This window comes from Schistocerca cancellata, chromosome 1 (genome assembly GCF_023864275.1).
Source record: "Schistocerca cancellata isolate TAMUIC-IGC-003103 chromosome 1, iqSchCanc2.1, whole genome shotgun sequence".
NCBI lineage: Eukaryota > Metazoa > Arthropoda > Insecta > Orthoptera > Acrididae > Schistocerca > Schistocerca cancellata.
Genome location: NC_064626.1, coordinates 771,704,250 through 771,724,103, shown reverse-complemented (window position 1 = coordinate 771,724,103; position 19,854 = coordinate 771,704,250). Strand labels below are relative to the sequence as shown.

The 19,854-nt window shown below is 38.2% G+C and overlaps 1 protein-coding gene across 2 annotated transcripts in view; it reads right to left on the bottom strand.

Annotated features, from left to right (window-relative positions):
- LOC126187041 (putative serine protease K12H4.7) overlaps positions 1-19,854 on the bottom strand; it is a 117,530-nt gene that overhangs the window by 25,982 nt on the left and 71,694 nt on the right. For both annotated transcript variants that reach the window (XM_049928262.1, XM_049928263.1), the window contains exons 5-6: positions 15,823-15,958; positions 4,652-4,968 (exon numbers count right to left, since the gene is read on the bottom strand). In XM_049928262.1, the coding sequence (XP_049784219.1) occupies positions 4,652-4,968; positions 15,823-15,958 (453 nt within the window). The remainder of the gene's footprint in view (positions 1-4,651; positions 4,969-15,822; positions 15,959-19,854) is intronic.

Here is a 19,854-nt window from a genome sequence, read left to right as displayed (position 1 = left end):
TACATCGGGAACAATCCGATTTGCCTTTAGTGATGATGCCACTTTAGTCAGTTACGTGCCTAAGAAAGGAAACGTTGTTACAGTATTGTCCACCCAACATCATGATATGAATGTGACAGAAGAGAAGCCAGACATCATCCTATTCTACAATTGTACAAAGTCAAGAGTAGATACATTCGATAAGTGCGTAAGAATGTACAGCTGTGGTCGAGCAATGTGTCGATGGCCAATGGCGGTGTTTTTCAACCTGATTGGCATTGCAGCATACAACTCATATGTTGTATTTCAAGATACACACAAGGAATGGACAAAGAATTACCCGGCAACGAATTCTGGAAGAAAGAAGTACCTGAAAGATCTTGCTCGTGAACTTTGTGACCTCAACATGAAAAGACGCGCTCATAATGCTGTAGGCCTACACTCAAAATACACTACAGCGTTATCAATTTTTGGGTATGATTGTAATCAAAATCCAGGTGATGTGAGCAGAGGAAACAACGTTACAGAGCCGCGACGGAAAGTAACATGTGCAGCTGTGCATAATCTGCCAAAGAAAGGACGCTGTTACTTATGCTCTAGAAGAAAAGACCGTAAGTACACGAAGGCTTGCACTTCTTGCAGGAGGTATATCTGCCCTGCACACACCAAGAAAGAAGAAGGAGTCCGTATTGTAAAGTGTTCTGAATGTGAATCTGAATAGTCCTTGTAATTGTGAAATTAATACCTACCCCCATGAACCATGGACCTTGCCGTTGGTGGGGAGGCTTGCGTGCCTCAGCGATACAGATGGCCGTACTGTAGGTGCAACCATAACGGAGGGGTATCTGTTGAGAGGCCAGTCAGACATGTGGTTCCTGAAGAGGGGCAGCAGCCTTTTCAGTAGTTGCAGGGGCAACAGTCTGGATGATTGACTGATCTGGCCTTGCAACACTAACCAAAACGGCCTTGCTGTGCTGGTACTGTGAACAGCTGAAAGCAAGGGGGAACTACAGCCGTAATTTGTCCCGAGGGCATGCAGCTTTACTGTATGGTTAAATGATGATGGTGTCCTCTTGGGTAAAATATTCCGGAGGTAAAATAGTCCCCCATTCGGATCTCCGGGCGGGGACTACTCAAGAGGACGTCGTTATCAGGAGAAAGAAAACTGGTGTTCTACGGATCGGAGCGTGGAATGTCAGATCCCTTAATCAGGCAGGAAGGTTAGAAAATTTAAAAAGGGAAATGGATAGGTTGAAGTTAGATATAGTGGGAATTAGTGAAGTTCGGTGGCAGGAGGAACAAGACTTTTGGTCAGTTGAATACAGGGTTATAAATACAAAATCAAATAGGGGTAATGCAGGAGTAGGTTTAATAATGAATAAAAAAATAGGAGTATGGGTAAGCTACTACAAACAGCATAGTGAACGCATTATTGTGGCCAAGATAGACACGAAGCCAATGCCTACTACAGTAGTACAAGTTTATATGCCAACTAGCTCCACAGATGATGAAGAAATTTATGAAATGTATGATGAGATAAAAGAAATTATTCAGATAGTGAAGGATGACGAAAATTTAATAGTCATGGGTGACTGGAATTCGAGAGTAGGAAAAGGGAGAGAAGGAAACATAGAGGGTGAATATGGATTGGGGGAGAGAAATGAAAGAGGAATCCGTCTGGTAGAATTTTGCACAGAGCATAATTTAATCATAGCTAACACTTGGTTCAAGAATCATAAAAGAAGGTTGTATACATGGAAGAATCCTGTAGATACTAGAAGGTATCAAATAGATTATATAATGGTAAGACAAGAGATTTAGGAACCAGGTTTTAAATTGTAAGACATTTCCAGGGGCAGATGTGGACTCTGACCACAATCTATTGGTTATGAACTGTAGATTAAAACCGAAGAAACTGCAAAAAGGTGGGAATTTAAGGAGATGGGACCTGGATAAACTGACTAAACCAGAGGTTGTACAGAGTTTCAGGGAGAGCATAAGGGAACAATTGACAGGAATGGGGGAAAGAAATACAGTAGAAGAAGAATGGGTAGCTTTGAGGGATGAAGTAGTGAAGGATCATGTAGGTAAAAAGACGAGGGCTAGTAGAAATCCTTGGGTAACAGAAGAAATATTGTATTTAATTGATGAAAGAAGAAAATATAAAAACGCAGTAAATGAAGCAGGCAAAAAGGAATACAAACATCTCAAAAATGAGATCGACACAAAGTGCAAAATGGCTAAGCAGGGATGGCTAGAGGACAAATGTAAGGATGTAGAGGCTTATCTCACTAGGGGTAAGATAGATACTGCCTACAGGAAAATTAAAGAGACCTTTGGAGAAAAGAGAGCCACTTGTATGAATATCAAGAGCTCAGATGGAAACCCGGTTCTAAGCAAAGAAGGGAAAGCAGAAAGGTGGAAGGAGTATATAGAGGGTCTATACAAGGGTGATGTACTTGAGGACAATATTATGGAAAGGGAAGAGGTTGTAGATGAAGATGAAATGGAAGATACGATACTGTGTGAAGAGTTTGACAGAGCACTCAAAGACCTGAGACGAAATAAGGGCCTGGGAGTAGACAACATTCCATTGGAACTACTGACGGCCTTGGGAGAGCCAGTCCTGACAAAACTGTACCATCTGGTGAGCAAGATGTATGAGACAGGTGAAATACCCTCAGACTTCAAGAAGAATATAATAATTCCAATCCCAAAGAAAGCAGGTGTTGACAGATGTGAAAATTACCGAACTATCAGTTTAATAAGTCACAGCTGCAAAATACTAACGTGAATTCTTTACAGACGAATGGAAAAACTGGTAGAAGCCGACCTCGGCGCGAAGATCAGTTTGGATTCTGCAGAAATGTTGGAACACGTGAGGCAATACTGAGCTGACGACTTATCTTAGAAAATAGATTAAGGAAAGGCAAACCTACATTTCTAGCATTTGTAGACTTAGAGAAAGCTTTTGACAATGCTGACTGGAATACTCTCTTTCAAATTCTAAAGGTGGCAGAGGTAAAATACAGGGAGTGAAAGGCTATTTACAATTTGTACAGAAACCAGATGGCAGTTATAAGAGTCGAGGGGCATGATAGGGAAGCAGCGGTTGGGAAGGGAGTGAGACAGGGTTGTAGCCTGTCCCCGATGTTATTCAATCTGTATATTGAGCAAGCAGTAAAGGAAACAAAAGAAAAGTTCGGAGTAGGTATTAAGGTCCATGGAGAAGAAATAAAAACGTTGAGGTTCGCCGATGACATTGTAATTCTGTCAGAGACAGCAAAGAACTTGAAAGAGCAGTTGAACGGAATGGATAGTGTCTTGCAAGGAGGATATAAGATGAACAACAACAAAAGCAAAACGAGGATAATGGAATGTAGTCGAATTAAGTCGGGTGATGCTGAGTCAATTAGATTAGGAAATGAGACACTTAAAGTAGTAAAGGAGTTTTGCTATTTGGGGAGAAAAATATCTGATGATGATCGAAGTAGAGAGGATATAAAATGTAGACTGGCAATGGCAAGGAAAGTGTTTCTGAAGAAGAGAAATTTGTTAACATTGAGAATATATTTAAGTGTCAGGAAGTCGTTTCTGAAAGTATTTGTATGGAGTGTAGCCCTGTATGGAAGTGAAACATGGACGACAAATAGTTTGGACAAGAAGAGAATAGAAGCTTTTGACATGTGGTGCTACAGAAGAATGCTGAAGATTAGATGGGTAGATCACATAACTAATGAAGAGGTATTGAATAGAATTGGGGAGGAGTTTGTGGCACAACTTGACAAGAAGAAAGGACTGGTTGGTAGGACATGTTCCGAGGCATCAAGGGATCACAAATTTAGCATTGGAGGGCAGTGTGGATGGTAAAAATCGTAGAGGGAGACCAAGAGATGAATACACTAAGCAGATTCAGAAGGATGTAGGTTGCAGTAAGTACTGGGAGATGAAGAAGCTTGCACAGGATAGAGTAGCATGGAGAACTGCATCAAACAAGTCTCAGGACTGAAGACAACGACGACGACAACAACAACAACAACAACAACAACAACAACAACAACAATACAAATAAATGTAAAAAAAAATCTATTTATTTTTTACTAAAAATGTGCCAGAAACCCTTTCCCAGTAATAATAATCGACATTTTAATCTTCTAATCTGCCAAAATTATGGAAATACATAAATAATGTGATTTATCCTAGTTAGAGAATGTGTGATGGTTGTGGGGTCAGTCACTGACCCCTCCCGTTGGCGTTGGCCAGTGCAACATACAGCATTGGTATGCAACTGTTAAACATGCATTTAATTACCACACTTTAATGCCCCTTTGGAAAAAGTGTGTTTCTACATCATGTTTTTACATACATCTATTTTTAATTTTCCAATCTTGTAACTTTTTGTGAAGTACTTTGCATTTACAAATGTTTATACTTCAGACCTTTGATTTCCTCCCACAAAGATCTATTTTGTGCTACAAATGTCAGTTCTTATGTATAATTTATCAACTTCACACAATTCATTATTAGTATGCCAGAAGCTCAGAAGATCATTATTATGTACTTTTTGAAATTAGGGTTCCATTATTTCATAGCTTCCACATCTTACCTTTTAAATTATGCATTCAGGAAAATAAATGTGATACACAACCATCATATAAAAATGACCACCTACCTCCTTCTGCTGTTTCATTATCCCAAGCAATGGCTTTCATTTCTTCAATCATTTTGGAATACTTGTAATCAAGGCACTCCTGGCCATACGCGTCTAACAGTAATGAATTTACAGCAGCATATCTGGAGACAGGCTGCCCTATACTATCGTTTACCATGATATTGCACACAACATCAATTGTAATATTAGTTGCTTTGGCACCTTCAAACTGACGATTGTCTTTATTGTACTGAACAACTCCAGCAAAATTGCTTGCTAATGACTCAAACAAGTTTGACAAGTCATTTTTTATTTTAGGGTTTATTGGATCACATAACCTGAAATCAGAAAAATAACCAAATAATATTTGCTGTGTAAGTAATCCATTTTGAACAAGGTTATTTGCACAAATTGATTTCAAGACTTCAAAGTTTTTGTTAACTGGATTTTTACATGAAAAAAAAAGAAAAAAGAAAAAGAAAAAGAGAGAGAAAACCTATAAAGTGTGATAAAATATTAAACCCAAAGGAATGTTGTAAGTAATCTGTTATGAAGGCATATAAAAGGATTCTTTACTTCAATTTGACCTCATAACAGCGGCTAACCACAACAAGTTCACACTGTTGTTGCTACTAGACTTTTACCCATGCAATTTCTGTCTGTTCTGATAAAATTACAACCATTTCTAACAACAGAAAGTCCAGACTGGGATATCAACAATTTTATGACTGCTGTGCTTCTGCCCCCTCTCTCCTCCAAATTCATATTCCCTAACCCCCATTGCGTGCCACTCTGTGCCAGTCTTTTCCCCTCCTCTGCTCCACTCCTTTTCTGGTCCCCATTCCCCCCTCCCTCCCCCACAGCCTCTCGACACTACGCCTGGCAGCCTTGTCTGTTTCACCTACTCCCTGTGTGCTCTGCCACACAGCGTTCTTCTCTCCCCACACCTGTACCCCGCCTTTATGGTGAGTAGCACTCTATCCTTTTCATAATATTGTTAACACTACAGCCATAACAATAACTCAACCACAGTACTGACTTCACAAAGTCTTTCATCACTATGTTTAATAGGTGATGAATTCCATTATGTTATTGAAGTGATTCTCTGTATGTACTATAACTGTTTCTTTGACTATAAGAGTCTCTGTAGGTTGAGGCAGCTATGTCCTTTATCTAAATGCAATGACCTTTATCTAGAGAGTGACTGGTGCTAGTAAATTTCCTTTGGTTGGCATAGCTGGTGTGGCATCTGTCTTTGAATGTCTGGCCTACATACAGTTCCCCAAACTGACAAGGAATTTTATATACTACTGGTTTCATTAGGAGAGTACCATCTTTTACAGAATCAAGTGATGTGTGCCCTCTTAAGGTTGCACATACATCTGACTCAATGACTCTTGGAAAACTTGCCAATATTGAATGAGGCACTATGAACATAAGGCATGAAAGCTATCCTAATAATGAACTTAGATGGATAAACATGAAATATTGTAGGGTATGGAGGAGTGCAGCTTCTTTCTTGCTGTCCAGATGGACATTTTCTGTGCATATACTGTGTACCAATTTAAATTAAGGAGATATACATAATTAGCCAGCAGTTTATACATATGAAATGTCAGATCAATCACACTATCTTTATCATATTCAACTACCCATGCCTTCTTCAGCAAATGGATAGAAACAGTTTTCTGGAAATCTGATTATACATATCTGGATATACAGATTCTACAGATAACATCCAATAACCTCCCAGTTCCTAAATCTTCCACTTATTTTAGCAGCTCCAAAAGTAACTAAAAGGTTTCAGTTCAAATAATCCATTTTTTTCATAATCTAATCACAATAATGGATCATTAAACTCTAACTTCTCCCTCTTTTCTATTAACTTGGTAGGCAACTTTTTCCCATTTGACATTTTTTCATGGGTACATGGAATTTATTTGATCCTTCATCTGCACTTACATACATTCTCAATGCTGCAGTTTAAAGCTTTTATATTTTCTCCTATAGAAATCCCTTTTTCATTTCCTACAAAAAGAAAAAAAAAAAAAAAAAAACAATAAAGCTGTTATCAAACCAAACGTTGGTTTGATTTGAACACCAAAGCCCCATACTAAGTATGGTCCTAAGTAGTATGCTGAAGCCTTCGTCTGACATTTGGACTGACTTACCCAGCCAGTCTAACATGGACACTGAATAATAGTGCAATTCAGCATTTTCATGTTAACAAACACTACTAGAGGTGACAAAAATACATTACAGATAAAAATGCTAGGACTAACTGGGACTGAATCCAGACCTTTTGATCTGTTGTCTGTCACTTTACCGGTTAGCCACAATATTCAATATTATTTTCTCCTTTCTCAAACTGTATGAAGTACGGAACAGGGCTCACTAATTCAATATTACAAAGTCCTGAGCGTAACATAAGTAATGTAAAGAGTGGAGGTAGCTTTATCTGCCATATAGTTGAATGGTCGCTCCCCCACTTTGACACTCTCTCTCTCTCTCTCTCTCTCTCTCTCTCTCTCTCTCTCTCTCTCTCTCTCTGTGTGTGTGTGTGTGTGTGTGTGTGTGTGTGTGTGTGTGTGAACTCTCAAAGGAGGTGACTGACTGAAGCCTTAGGAATGACTTAAATTTTTTTATGTGCCTATTGGGCATTTAATGCCTTAATTACATGGGAAGTGGCTACCTTTACTCCTCAGACTGCTAGAGCTTACTAACACTTGATCAACAGCTCCTTGTAGTAGGAGTCACTGTTCAAAGCCTTATGCTTTGTGTGAATACCTTGGTTTGAAGCCTCGCAATAACATAATTCTTCAGACTTTGTGTTCCGTTCTTCAATGGCATGGTGAAAAGACAGGCGATATTGTGTAGTTCACTGACACCAAATACAATAATAATTGTCACCTTCTATGGAGTATTTAGCCCGATTTAAGAGCAACACTTTTTGATAAAGTAAAGGTATTGGTGTTAAATGTATTGCTTAGGAAAGTATCATTAGGGATGAAGCACAGACTCAAATAAGACCAGGATGGGGGAAGGAAATATACCATTTCCTTTTCAAGTGAATCAGTCTGCTAGTTGCCTTATTTAATTTAGATAAACAATGGAAAACTAAATCAGAATGATTAGCTAGAAACATCTCACAGACAACACCCATGCCTTAGTCACTGGCGAATCAACTGACTAGCTACTACTTTTCTTTTCCCTCAAGGGACATTATATTAGGTGGGGATATCAATATTGGAAGATGGTTATTTTATTGTGAACTGTCAGAATTTGTCACCGAGCAATGTCTGATGGAGACAGAAGGAATAAAGATAAATATGGAAAAATGTCTTGTCAACAGTGTGAAATTCGTCACATTAGCCTTTTATTTGACCTACTGGTTCTATAACTGAAAATTATTATGGGTGAAATAGGCCCAACAGTAAATTACATTTATCATTATAAGAAATAAGAAAAATCATGTTGTGTAAAAACATTTTTAATGTCTGCAACAAACTCAAGTGTCTGTGCTTCACATGATGGCAGGTGGAAAACAGCACCATATTTTGTAAATACAGCCACAAATTGATTGTGATTTAGTGCTACCGTGAACAACAAAAATGGGATGCACTACACACATACTCATGCTCCCTTGTTTGTGTCACTAATACATAGGCATTCACTTTACAGACTACAGTCAGCATAAACCCCCTTTCCTCTCCCCCAAACATTAGAACCGCAATTGTATCTCATGAAGACAAGTTCCAAATACATCTCACGCTGCAAAAAATATGTGTGTGTGTGTGTGTGTGTGTGTGTGTGTGTGTGTGTGCGCGCGCGCTCGCGCGTGCGTGTGTGTGTATGAGAGAGAGAGATAACACAACAAATTTCAGTGTGAGAATCTGGCACTGTAGGTTACACACGTTTTCCAAATTTGTGATTCTGATTTCATCTTTCCACTGCAGAAGATTTTTCTTTTTATGTATTTCTGAAAATGATGTAAGGACTAGACTGACAATTCATTTTTTATGCTAAAATACAAGATACTGCTTCATAAATGTATCACAAATGTTTAGTGAACACTCGTATGTTGGATTACAACTGCATGTGAACACAATAAATTGTGGTTGTCTGCAACTCCACACCATCACTACCTACATCTACATTTACATCCACAAACATACATACACACATACATACATCACAAGCTGCTGTACAGTGTGTGCCACTACCACTACTAGTCACTTCTTTCCCAGTTCCACTAGCAAACAGGGCAAGAGGAAAATGACTATCTATGTGCCTCCATACGAGCCCTAATTTCTTTTATCTTATCTTCATGGCCTTTATGTGAAATGTATGTTGACAGCAGTAGAATAGTTCTGCAGCCAGCTTCAAATGCTGTTCTCGAAATTTTCTTGATAGTATTCCTCCAAAGGATTATTGCCTTCCCTCCACAGAGCCCCATTTTGAATTCCCGAAGCATCTCCATAATACTTGCAAGTTTGCAAGTTGTTCGAATCTACCGGTAACAAATCTAGCAGCCCACCTCCTAATTGCTTCAATGTCTTTTTTTAATTTGATCTCATGCAGACCCCATACACTCAAGCATTACCCAAGAACAGTTTACACTACTGCCCTGTATGCAGTCTCCTTTACAGATGAACTACACTTTCCTAAAATTCTCCCAATTAACCAAAGTCGGCCATTTGCCTCAAGTACTGCAATCATTACGCTCATTCCATTTTATACACTCTGCACTGTTAGGCAGACTAACGTGTCTGTGTCAAGCAGCACACTACTAATGCTGTTTTTCAAACATTACGATTATGTTTTATCTACTCATCTACATTAACTTAAATTTTTCTAAAAACACAGACGATGTGACTTACCAAACAAAAGCGCTGGCACGTCGATAGACACACAAACAAACACAAACATACACACAAAATTCAAGCTTTCGCAACCAACGGTTGCCTTGTCAGGAAAGAGGGAAGGAGAGGGAAACACAAAAGGATTTGGGTTTTAAGGGAGAGGGTAAGGAGTCATTCCAATCCCGGGAGGGGAAAGACTTACCTTAGGGGGGAAAAAGGACGGGTATACACTCGCACACACACACATATCCATCCACACATATACAGACACAAGTAGACATATACAGAGGCAAAGAGTTTGGGCAGAGATGTCAGTCGAGGCGGAAGTGCAGAGGCAAAGATGTTGTTGAATGACAGGTGAGGTATGAGTGGCGGCAACTTGAAATTAGCGGAGATTGAGGCCTGGTGGGTAACGGGAAGAGAGGATATATTGAAGAGCAAGTTCCCATCTCCGGAGTTCGGATAGGTTGGTGTTAGTGGGAAGTATCCAGATAACCCGGACGGTGTAACACTGTGCCAAGATGTGTTGGCCGTGCACCAAGGCATGTTTAGCCACAGGGTGATCCTCATTACCAACACACACTGTCTGCCTGTGTCCATTCATGCGAATGGACAGTTTGTTGCTGGTCATTCCCACATAGGAAGCTTCACAGTGTAGGCAGGTCAGTTGGTAAATCACGTGGGTGCTTTCACACGTGGCTCTGCCTTTGATCGTGTACACCTTCCGGGTTACAGGACTGGAGTAGGTGGTGGTGGGAGGGTGCATGGGACAGGTTTTACACCGGGGGCGGTTACAGGGGTAGGAGCCAGAGTGTAGGGAAGGTGGTTTGGGGATTTCATAGGGATGAACTAAGAGGTTACGAAGGTTAGGTGGACGGCGGAAAGACACTCTTGGTGGAGTGGGGAGGATTTCATGAAGGATGGATCTCATTTCAGGGCAGGATTTGAGGAAGTCGTATCCCTGCTGGAGAGCCACATTTAGAGTCTGATCCAGTCCCAGAAAGTATCCTGTCACAAGTGGGGCACTTTTGTGGTTCTTCTGTGGGAGGTTCTGGGTTTGAGAGGATGAGGAAGTGACTCTGGTTATTTGCTTCTGTACCAGGTTGGGAGGGTAGTTGCAGAATGCGAAAGCTGTTTTCAGGTTGTTGGTGTAACGGTTCAGGAATTCCGGACTGGAGCAGATTCGTTTGCCACGAAGACCTAGGCTGTAGGGAAGGGACCGTTTGATATGGAATAGGTGGCAGCTGTCATAATGGAGGTACTGTTGCTTGTTGGTGGGTTTGATGTGGACGGAACCTGTCCCATGCACCCTCCCACCACCACATACTCCAGTCCTGTAACCCGGAAGGTGTACACGATCAAAGGCAGAGCCACGTGTGAAAGCACCCACGTGATTTACCAACTGACTTGCCTACACTGTGAAGCTTTCTACGTGGGAATGACCAGCAACAAACTGTCCATTCGCATGAATGGACACCGGCAGACAGTGTTTGTTGGTAATGAGGATCACCCTGTGGCTAAACATGCCTTAGTGCACGGTCAGCACATCTTGGCACAGTGTTACACCGTCCGGGTTATCTGGATACTTCCCATTAACACCAACCTATCAGAACTCCAGAGATGGGAACTTGCCCTTCAGTATATCCTCTCTTCCTGGTACCCACCAGGCCTCAACCTCCGCTAATTTCAAGTTGCTGCCGCTCATACCTCACCTGTCATTCAACAACATCTTTGCCTCTGTACTTCCGCCTCGACTGACATCTCTGCCCAAACTCTTTGCCTTTACAAATGTCTGCTTGTGTCTGTATATGTACGGATGAATGTGTGTGTGTGTGTGTGTGTGTGTGTGTGTGTGTGTGTGTGTGTGTGTGTGTGTGTGCGCGCGCGCGCATACCTGACCTTTTTTCCGCCCTAAGGTAAGTGTTTCCGCTCCCGGGATTGGAATGACTCCTTACCCTCTCCCTTAAAACCCACATCCTTTCGTCTTTCCCCTCCTTCCCTCTTTCCTGATGAAGCAACCATGGGTTGTGAAAGCTTGAATTTTGTGTGTGTGCTTGTGTTTACTTGTGTGTCTATCAACATACCAATGCTTTCGTTTGGTAAGTCACATCATCTTTGTTTTTAGATATATTTTTCCCACGTGGAATGTTTCCCTCTTTATTAACGTCAGGAAAAGACATAAAATGTTCTTCTAACAACTGAAAAGAAATTGCATGTTATAGATAAGTTAGAAAATGGTGAACCTACAGCAAAACTTTCTGTGGGTTATGAGACAGGCTTACAAACAGTGAGAGATTACAGAAAAATAAAAAGCTGTAATATTTTCCAACCAAAGTTAACAGCTAGCATAAGTGGCTAAAAACTTCAACTCACAGAAAACTAGATGAAGCAATAACATGGTTACAGCAGAAAGACAATGCAAGCTTTCACTGACAGTGCTTACTTCAATTAAAATTTACAGGTTTCAAGGCTATGGTCAATATACAAAACTATTTCCTGATATTTCACCCCCCAATGTGTAAGAAATGTTCAGAGATCAAGCACTTTATATCTGAAGAGGTTCCCCAGCTGGAAATGAAACATCAGGAAATAGTTTTGTATGCTGACTACTACCTTCGAGCATGGAAGTTCAAACTGAAAAGCAGGAGAAGTTCCCGTAACATGTCCGATATTAATACAGGAAGTGGGATGGTTTGCAGAAACTCTGAAGAAAGAAGGTAAATTTGATAATTCAATAGGATGACTGACTTGATTTACACATCAGTATGAGATTCAAGAAATTGCCGTTCAACGCTAGAAATTTAATTCTTACAAAGATATTGCAATTTGTGATAAATTCTTCAGTTATACAGCACAGTTTTTTCCCTAAAAGAGTTTACAACACTGACAAAATTGGACTGTACTGTGACTCTACAAACTCCATCCTCTCTGGCTGAAGCACATGCTACTGGACGTATAGCCTGGGGAAGAAAGGCTAACAGTTTATTCTGCACACTTTCTTCAGCCAAAAACAAACTGAAGTCATTCATTATTGGCAAATTTTGAAAAAAAAAAAAGTGTTCGTTCAAAGGACTAATGAACTTACCAAAGTTCAGACACAATTAGTTTATGGAAATTCCACAATAGTGCTCAATGCAATTCATGGTAATTGCAACATCTGGGACAACTTTAATACAGTAAAACTTGCTCAAATCAGCATATGTACAATTCAGAAATCTGCCCAAACCACACAAGTATTTCAGTCTCTATGCATTCAGTGCACTTTTATATGCTGATTTTATGTATAAAGCAGACCATGCCTAATGCAGAAACGAAAAGCAAATCTTGGAACATACTTAATAATTCATTGTATAATGCAGAAAAGACCCTACACAATACTACTGTATACAGTTTATTAGTTATTGATGACTACAAGGATGTTACTTTTAATATCTCTGTTAAGCAGCACAAAACCAAAAAAAGAGGACCAGGGCAGCACGGTGCTGCTGGTGTGGACCTAAAACCATGCTACTCTGTGCAACAAGGAATAACTTACACTCATTGTAGGTACAGTACATCAAAGGAAATGGTTTGTTCATCAGCGCTCTGTTTGTCAGCTTTCTCATTTTCCTCATTATTGACACCTGCCGGCACATAGAGGAACATTGTTGCGCATCTACCAACACTGCTGCAATGTGCGCAGTGAAAGAGGTGGGTATTGTTCTGTTAAACAATGGTTTTGCCCGGCAAGGTCATTATTTTCTGCCAGTTTCAGTTGACCAGTAGCACTTTATGAGATACAATAACATGATGTCGAATAAATGGTATGTGTCATTAACAGTTAACAAAAAGATTAATGTAATTGTGGTGAGCGAGAAAGACAAATTCTCTTTGCACAAAATTATGTTGCGTTTCAAATGTGTAAAACACAAATTTATGAAACTTTAAGAAACATGGATAAGGTTCTGGATGAAAGGGAACAGACAGATGAGAAGAAAGGTGAAGGAGACTGGAAATGAAGAAATTAATGAAATAGTGTGGGAATGGTTCGTAAGTGCGTGGGCAAAAAACTTACCTTTATCTAGACCCATGTTGCAGAGTGAAAGTCGCTAAAGGGCTTGGAATTATGGACTTCAAGGCATCCACAGGATGGCTGGACAGTTTCAAAGCACACAATATCGTGTGGAATGAATAATGTGGGGGAGCTATGAATGTGCAGGAAAGTATAGACACAGAATGGAAGACAATACGTCCAACTTAATTGTGAATTATGACCCAAAAGACATGTTCAATGCTGATGAAATGGGACTGTTTTATCGCGCTTCGCCTTCAAAATCACTAACAATTCGAGATGAAAAGTTCACCGGTGGAAACGAGTCCAAGGAAAGACTCGCTGTGTGGTAACACGTTAGTTGCAATGGAGAAGCCCCTGGTGATTGGAAAGGCAGCAAAACTGCGTTGTTTCAAAAACATTTACATCGGTAAGCTTCCAGTCACATGGTGAAGCAATACAGAGGCATGGTCTTATGGATGAATGGCTGGGCTCTTTGTTTGCCAAAAAGAAAAAATTAAATCACCAAGTTCTCCTTTTCCTAGACAATGTAACCTGCCACCTGATAGTAACATCATCAAATGCAAAATTGGCTTGGTTCCCTCCACATTCAACCAGCCTCACACAACCTATGACCTGAGGGTTATTTACACATTCAAGTGTCATTATAGGCAATTACTGATGCAATCTCTTATTCTTAGTGTTGAAGAGGCCGAAAATGTGTTTGCTCTTGCATGGTCAGTTTCTGTCTTGGATGCAGTAAATTGGATTGGCTTGGTAGTAAAGGAAATAAAACCTGAAACTGTCACCAAGTGCTTCAACAAAGTGGGGATTGGGGGTCAAGAGCAAGACACTTCTGAGGCCATCAAAGTTCCAGAAAATGCAGCCACAATTGCTGAATTAATGAAAATGCAAAACATTTCATGTAGTGCAGATGATTACATTCAAAGTGATGACTTTCTGTCAACTCACTCCACTTTCACCTCAGCAACAGATTTAATAGAAATCCGCAACACAAAAGATAATGAAGAAGTAACAAAGGAAGAAGATGAGGAGCAAAATGATGTTCCTAGAAAAACTAATACGCCTGAAGAAGCCATTGCATGCATAAACGATGTTATGACAATTTGCATAACGCACAAATTCTCCCATCTTGTTGAAAGTATTGTATGGTGCAAAAAATTGCCTAGAAAAAACAATTTTAAAACAGGAAATTAACACAAGTTTCCCTCACTGATATGTGGCAAAAAATGTAAAATGTAAAGCAAATAGCAAATAAACATGGGAATAGTATGTATGGACATACAATAATAAATGAATTCAAAGTTCAAGTAAAAATATAGAAATGTCATGTTATTTATCAATTAGTAATAGTCCAGTATTCTACTGTCCAATATACAGTAAGTGAACATATACTATGCTGGAGTGAAGGTACATAAATACAGTACATACATCATTAAAAATTTTTACTGAACTTTTGTGCATGATACTCGACAAATTTTACATAGCCCAAAACTCACGTTTTGTGTAATCCGGAAACTTGTCCAATTTGGAAAATTATTTTAGTCCCAGGCAATTTCATTTTGAACAAGTTTTACTGTATTACAATAGTTCATTCATCAAAGAAAATTGCAACAACCTCTGCCGAAATTGACACTGAAGCTTATTGTAATCAAGAAAGTGGTACTACTACTTGTCCAACCATCTTGTGAAACAAATTTCTAGTTGTTAAGGCATATTTTTAGATGGTGAAAACATCTGTGGCGGTGTTATAAAGTGATACCTACAAACTGAGAGCTGCTAATGATGCAGATATACAGTTTGTTCTTTAGAGAAGGAGTGAAAGCAAGGCAACTGAGGAACCCATTTATATGCATTTCGCAGCACTGAAATGTAACTATCTGTTATAAGAGTATGCAACACAAGATTTGTTTGACTATACTGACGTTTTCACTCTATGGAAAATGATAATTGTCATCAGGAAAAACGTGAATGACAAACAGAAACAGATAAAAATTAGACAATAACTTCCTGAAAGTTAACTGAAAGCATGGGACACAAAATACAGCATATCTTAAGTGTAGTTGGATAACCAGGAACTTTGTGCAATACATATTCATACTTGTCTACAGTATGAACTGCAAATAATTTGGAGCCTTACTATTCATCAAAATCAACTAGCTCTTCTATTTGAACAGCACCAACTATATACAAAAATTTTATGAGTGACTGGAAAGCTATCACAATGCAGAAAATGGCACTACAACTTTGCATACCATTTTCAAAAGATGCTAACGTACCTGAACATTTTATTTAGTGTCTGTTGCCCCACCATATGTTGTAGCATTATAGAAATTTGTGCAGTGGCGCGCTCCACAGCTGATACACAGTCAGCACTAGAGGTAGCTAAGGCATCGCTAACAACTCTATAGTATTCTGAAACAAACATGTTGGAATTTAGGTTTTACATTAATTTTCAACATGAAACAAGGAAATCTTAATTAAAAACTCCAGATACTGCAAAATGAAAAATCACCACACTATTTTAAAATTGACAATTTTAAAGTGATAGCCAGTCTTAAAAATAACATCTGCAAAATCGCTATTGGCTTATACTCTATTACAATCATATACCATACCTCTCATCCAATACTCATCCTTTTCTAACTATTGACACTGGAAATTTCTAGTAGGAATTAAAGATATGAGTGTAATCCTAAGAAAAATAGCAACTTATGTTTCAGAAGAAGGAAAAACTGATGAGTCCAAGGCCTCATACAAACAGTTACAAGATACAATAAAAATCAGATTTTACTTATGGGAGATCACAGTGAAAGACTTGCAAATATACCAATCCAAAAAATAGCTGGCACATTTGGAGAATACATATGCAATCAAAAGAGAAAAATAGTCAGATTTTGCTACTTTTTATCATTTAAAAATTACCAATAGTTTCTTTAGGAGGAAAGAAATACACAAATTTTCCTGGTCAGCAAGAGGATATAGACTATTATAGATTATATAATAATAAAAGAGGGATTCCTGGACAGGTTTCAGATACCAGAGTTTATTGAGGAGTGAACATTGAATCAGATCACTTCCTATTGGTGTCGATATCTGACATCTATGCAAAACAGAGATAATCGAAGAAAACACTTAAGGATCAAAGAAAACTATTAAGAATCAAAAAGAAGAATAGGTTCTTCAAGTTTACCTTTTAGAAGATACCAGCACATGAGATCTCTATCAAAAATTGTTGACAAGAAACTATCAAATTCAGAAACAGTAGAAGACTTGAACGAAGAATGGAAAAACTTAAAAAAGGCCTATCAAATATAGATAACTAGGTTCTGGGAAAGAAAAGGAACTACAGGAAACATGGAGGAGTGAGGATTTGAATGACAGAGACAGAAAAAGCAATTATAGAACAACAAGAAACTTTCAAGATCTACATATATAATCCCACTAATGAAAAATATACTGAATATAAAGAGAAGAGTAATAATGAGAAATGCATAACTCGGAGAGTGCATGCAGAATGATGGGAACACTTTATTGGTAATATACAGCATGATTTACATGGCACACAAACTATTGCTTATAAAGTGATGAAACTATTCAACAGACAATAAAATGATAATATATTAAGTTAATAATATAGGAGAGAATGAATGGATAGCTCATTATAAAAGTTTGTGGTACGATGATACCTGAACTAAATGATGCCAAAGCCGTGGACAATATTGATATGAGAGGATTACGGACACTATAAAATCTACAAAAAATAGTAATGCCACTGGTTCACGTGGTATTAATAGGGACTTTGGAAGTGTGGATGGTTATTCCTGGACCAATAGTTATTAGATATTGGGGAAATAAGGGAAGTACCAAAAGGCTGGCTGAGAGTTAAAGTAATATCTATCTTTCAAAAGGACGATATAATTAAATAAAGTAACTATCACAGTATAAGCCTCCTGGATTCAGCCTATAAATTATATGCCAAAATCCTGAAAGCAAGACTTAAAAATATCATAGAAAAATTAATATCTGAAGAATAATCAGGCTTCATAAAAGTTATAGAAAAGGGACGAGAGTTCAATTGGAAAACCCATCTCTCTTTTACGGATTTTGAGAAAGCTTTCGATGATGTGAATAGATCAATTCTATGGAACGTCATGGCTGAATGAGGTTATGCATCTCACCTTATAAATGCTATTAAGTGCTAATACACAAACAATGAAATTGTTATAGATATGTGAAATATAACAACAAAACCAATGAACACAAACAAAGCAGTACAACAAGGATGCTCTATTTCTCAAAGTAATGGAAAATGTTGAACATAAATGGAGTTCTTTTAGATCATAACACTAGATTCATGTAATTTTATATGCATATGACATTACTCTGATTACAGAGAACAAATATGACCTTCTACTGGGAATCCATAAGTTGCAGCAGATAGCCTCAAATCACAATCTAACATTGTGCGTAGATAAAATGAAAGTGGCGGCATTTCAGGGCAGACAATCAGTAAGATCTAAAACAATCTTGAGTAATAAAATCTTGGAGCAAGTTAAACATTTTAAGTACCTAGGATGCGACATCACTTACAAATATAACCATGATGTGGGTCACAAATTAAATATATCAGTACCAATACATATGTACTTATGGAAGTGGGCAACAACAAGACACCAACACAGTAGAAAACAGGCTCAAGAAATGAGACTTCTATGAAGAGTGGAAGGATGCAATGTACTTATGGAAGTGGGCAACAACAAGACACCAACACAGTAGAAAAAAGGCTCAAGAAATGAGACTTTTATGAAGAGTGGAAGGATGCAATGAGATGGGTATCATAAACACGAAATTTGCTTAATACCTGAAGCGAAGAAAATGAAGAAGAAGGAGAAGAAGAAGAAGAAGAAGAAATTTCATCAACAGTATCAGAACTAAGAGATCAATCAATTTTACAGCAAAATATATTTTTATTCTCTCTCTCTCTCTCTCTCTCTCTCTCTCTCTCTCTCTCTCTCTCTCTCTCGTGTGTAAAACAAGAAAATAGTAATGGAGCAAAAATAATTACAAATTTATTTTCAGCAAGTCCATATTTAGGAAGAGATTTACTTCACTGAATTTAAGGATGATTTGCCAAAGATGATGAAACATTAAATCAACTTTTACATCCACCATAGTTGCAATTCATTTATTCTTTTTATACCAAACAAGATCAAATCACTCCTTAAGTACTACATGGAGATATTGCAAAATTTCGATTCCATTCTTATTTTACATTAAGGACTAATTTACATTTGTATTAATAACAGCATTATTTTCAATGCAATAGGGTCCGCAGCTGGGATGAATTTTTTTAATGATTTCTTGAAGCCCTCAGCTGCCATTTTCTTTATTTCCTGTATGATTGTACAATTTTGACCTTAGGCCATTTTCAAGTATTTTATGGATACTTGAAAATGGCCTAAAGCCGAAATTGTACAATCAAAGAGGAAATAGAGAAAATGGCAGCTGAGGGCTTCAAGAAATCATTCAAAAAAGAAACATCATTATTAATTAAAATATGATTGTTGTTGTTGTGGTCTTCAGTCCAGAGACTGGTTTGATGCAGCTCTCCATGCTACTCTATCCTGTGCAAGCTTTTTCATCTCCCAGTACTTACTGCAACCTACATCATTCTGAATCTGCTTAGTGTATTCATCTCTTGGTCTCCCTCTACAATTTTTACCCTCCATGCTTCCCTCCATCACTAAATTGGTGATCCCTTGATGCCACAGAACATGTCCTACTAGTCTAGTCAAGTTGCGCCACAAATTTCTGTTCTCCCCGATTCTATTCAGTACCCCTTCGTAACGTGATTAACTGTTACTTATTTTCTAGGAGAGCCACATAATTTTGTGCCAGCAAATTTCTTGTAACTCCAGTTGATATTCAACCAGAACAATACAACTTACTTGCTGATGCTATTTTACAATCAATTCCAAATAAGTTAGGAGGTGTTATTGCTTTATTTTTATCAATCAGAATTCTAATAATTATACAATTTTACAATAAATCACCTTGCAAGGTATTCAATTTTATCTTATTAACCAAATGTTATTTTCAATCATTGTTGTAGTGCTACAACTATTAACATGGGCCAGAAAGTGACCGGTTGAAGAACCTTATATTATAACAGGACACATTATAACAATCATTTATTTTATTTATTTCCTTAGTAGTGTTCATGTAACAAATGCTTAAGATAAATTAATGAGGAATAGATTGTAAATAAGTTAATTACCTTAAGAAAAGCATACATTTTGCAAACATAA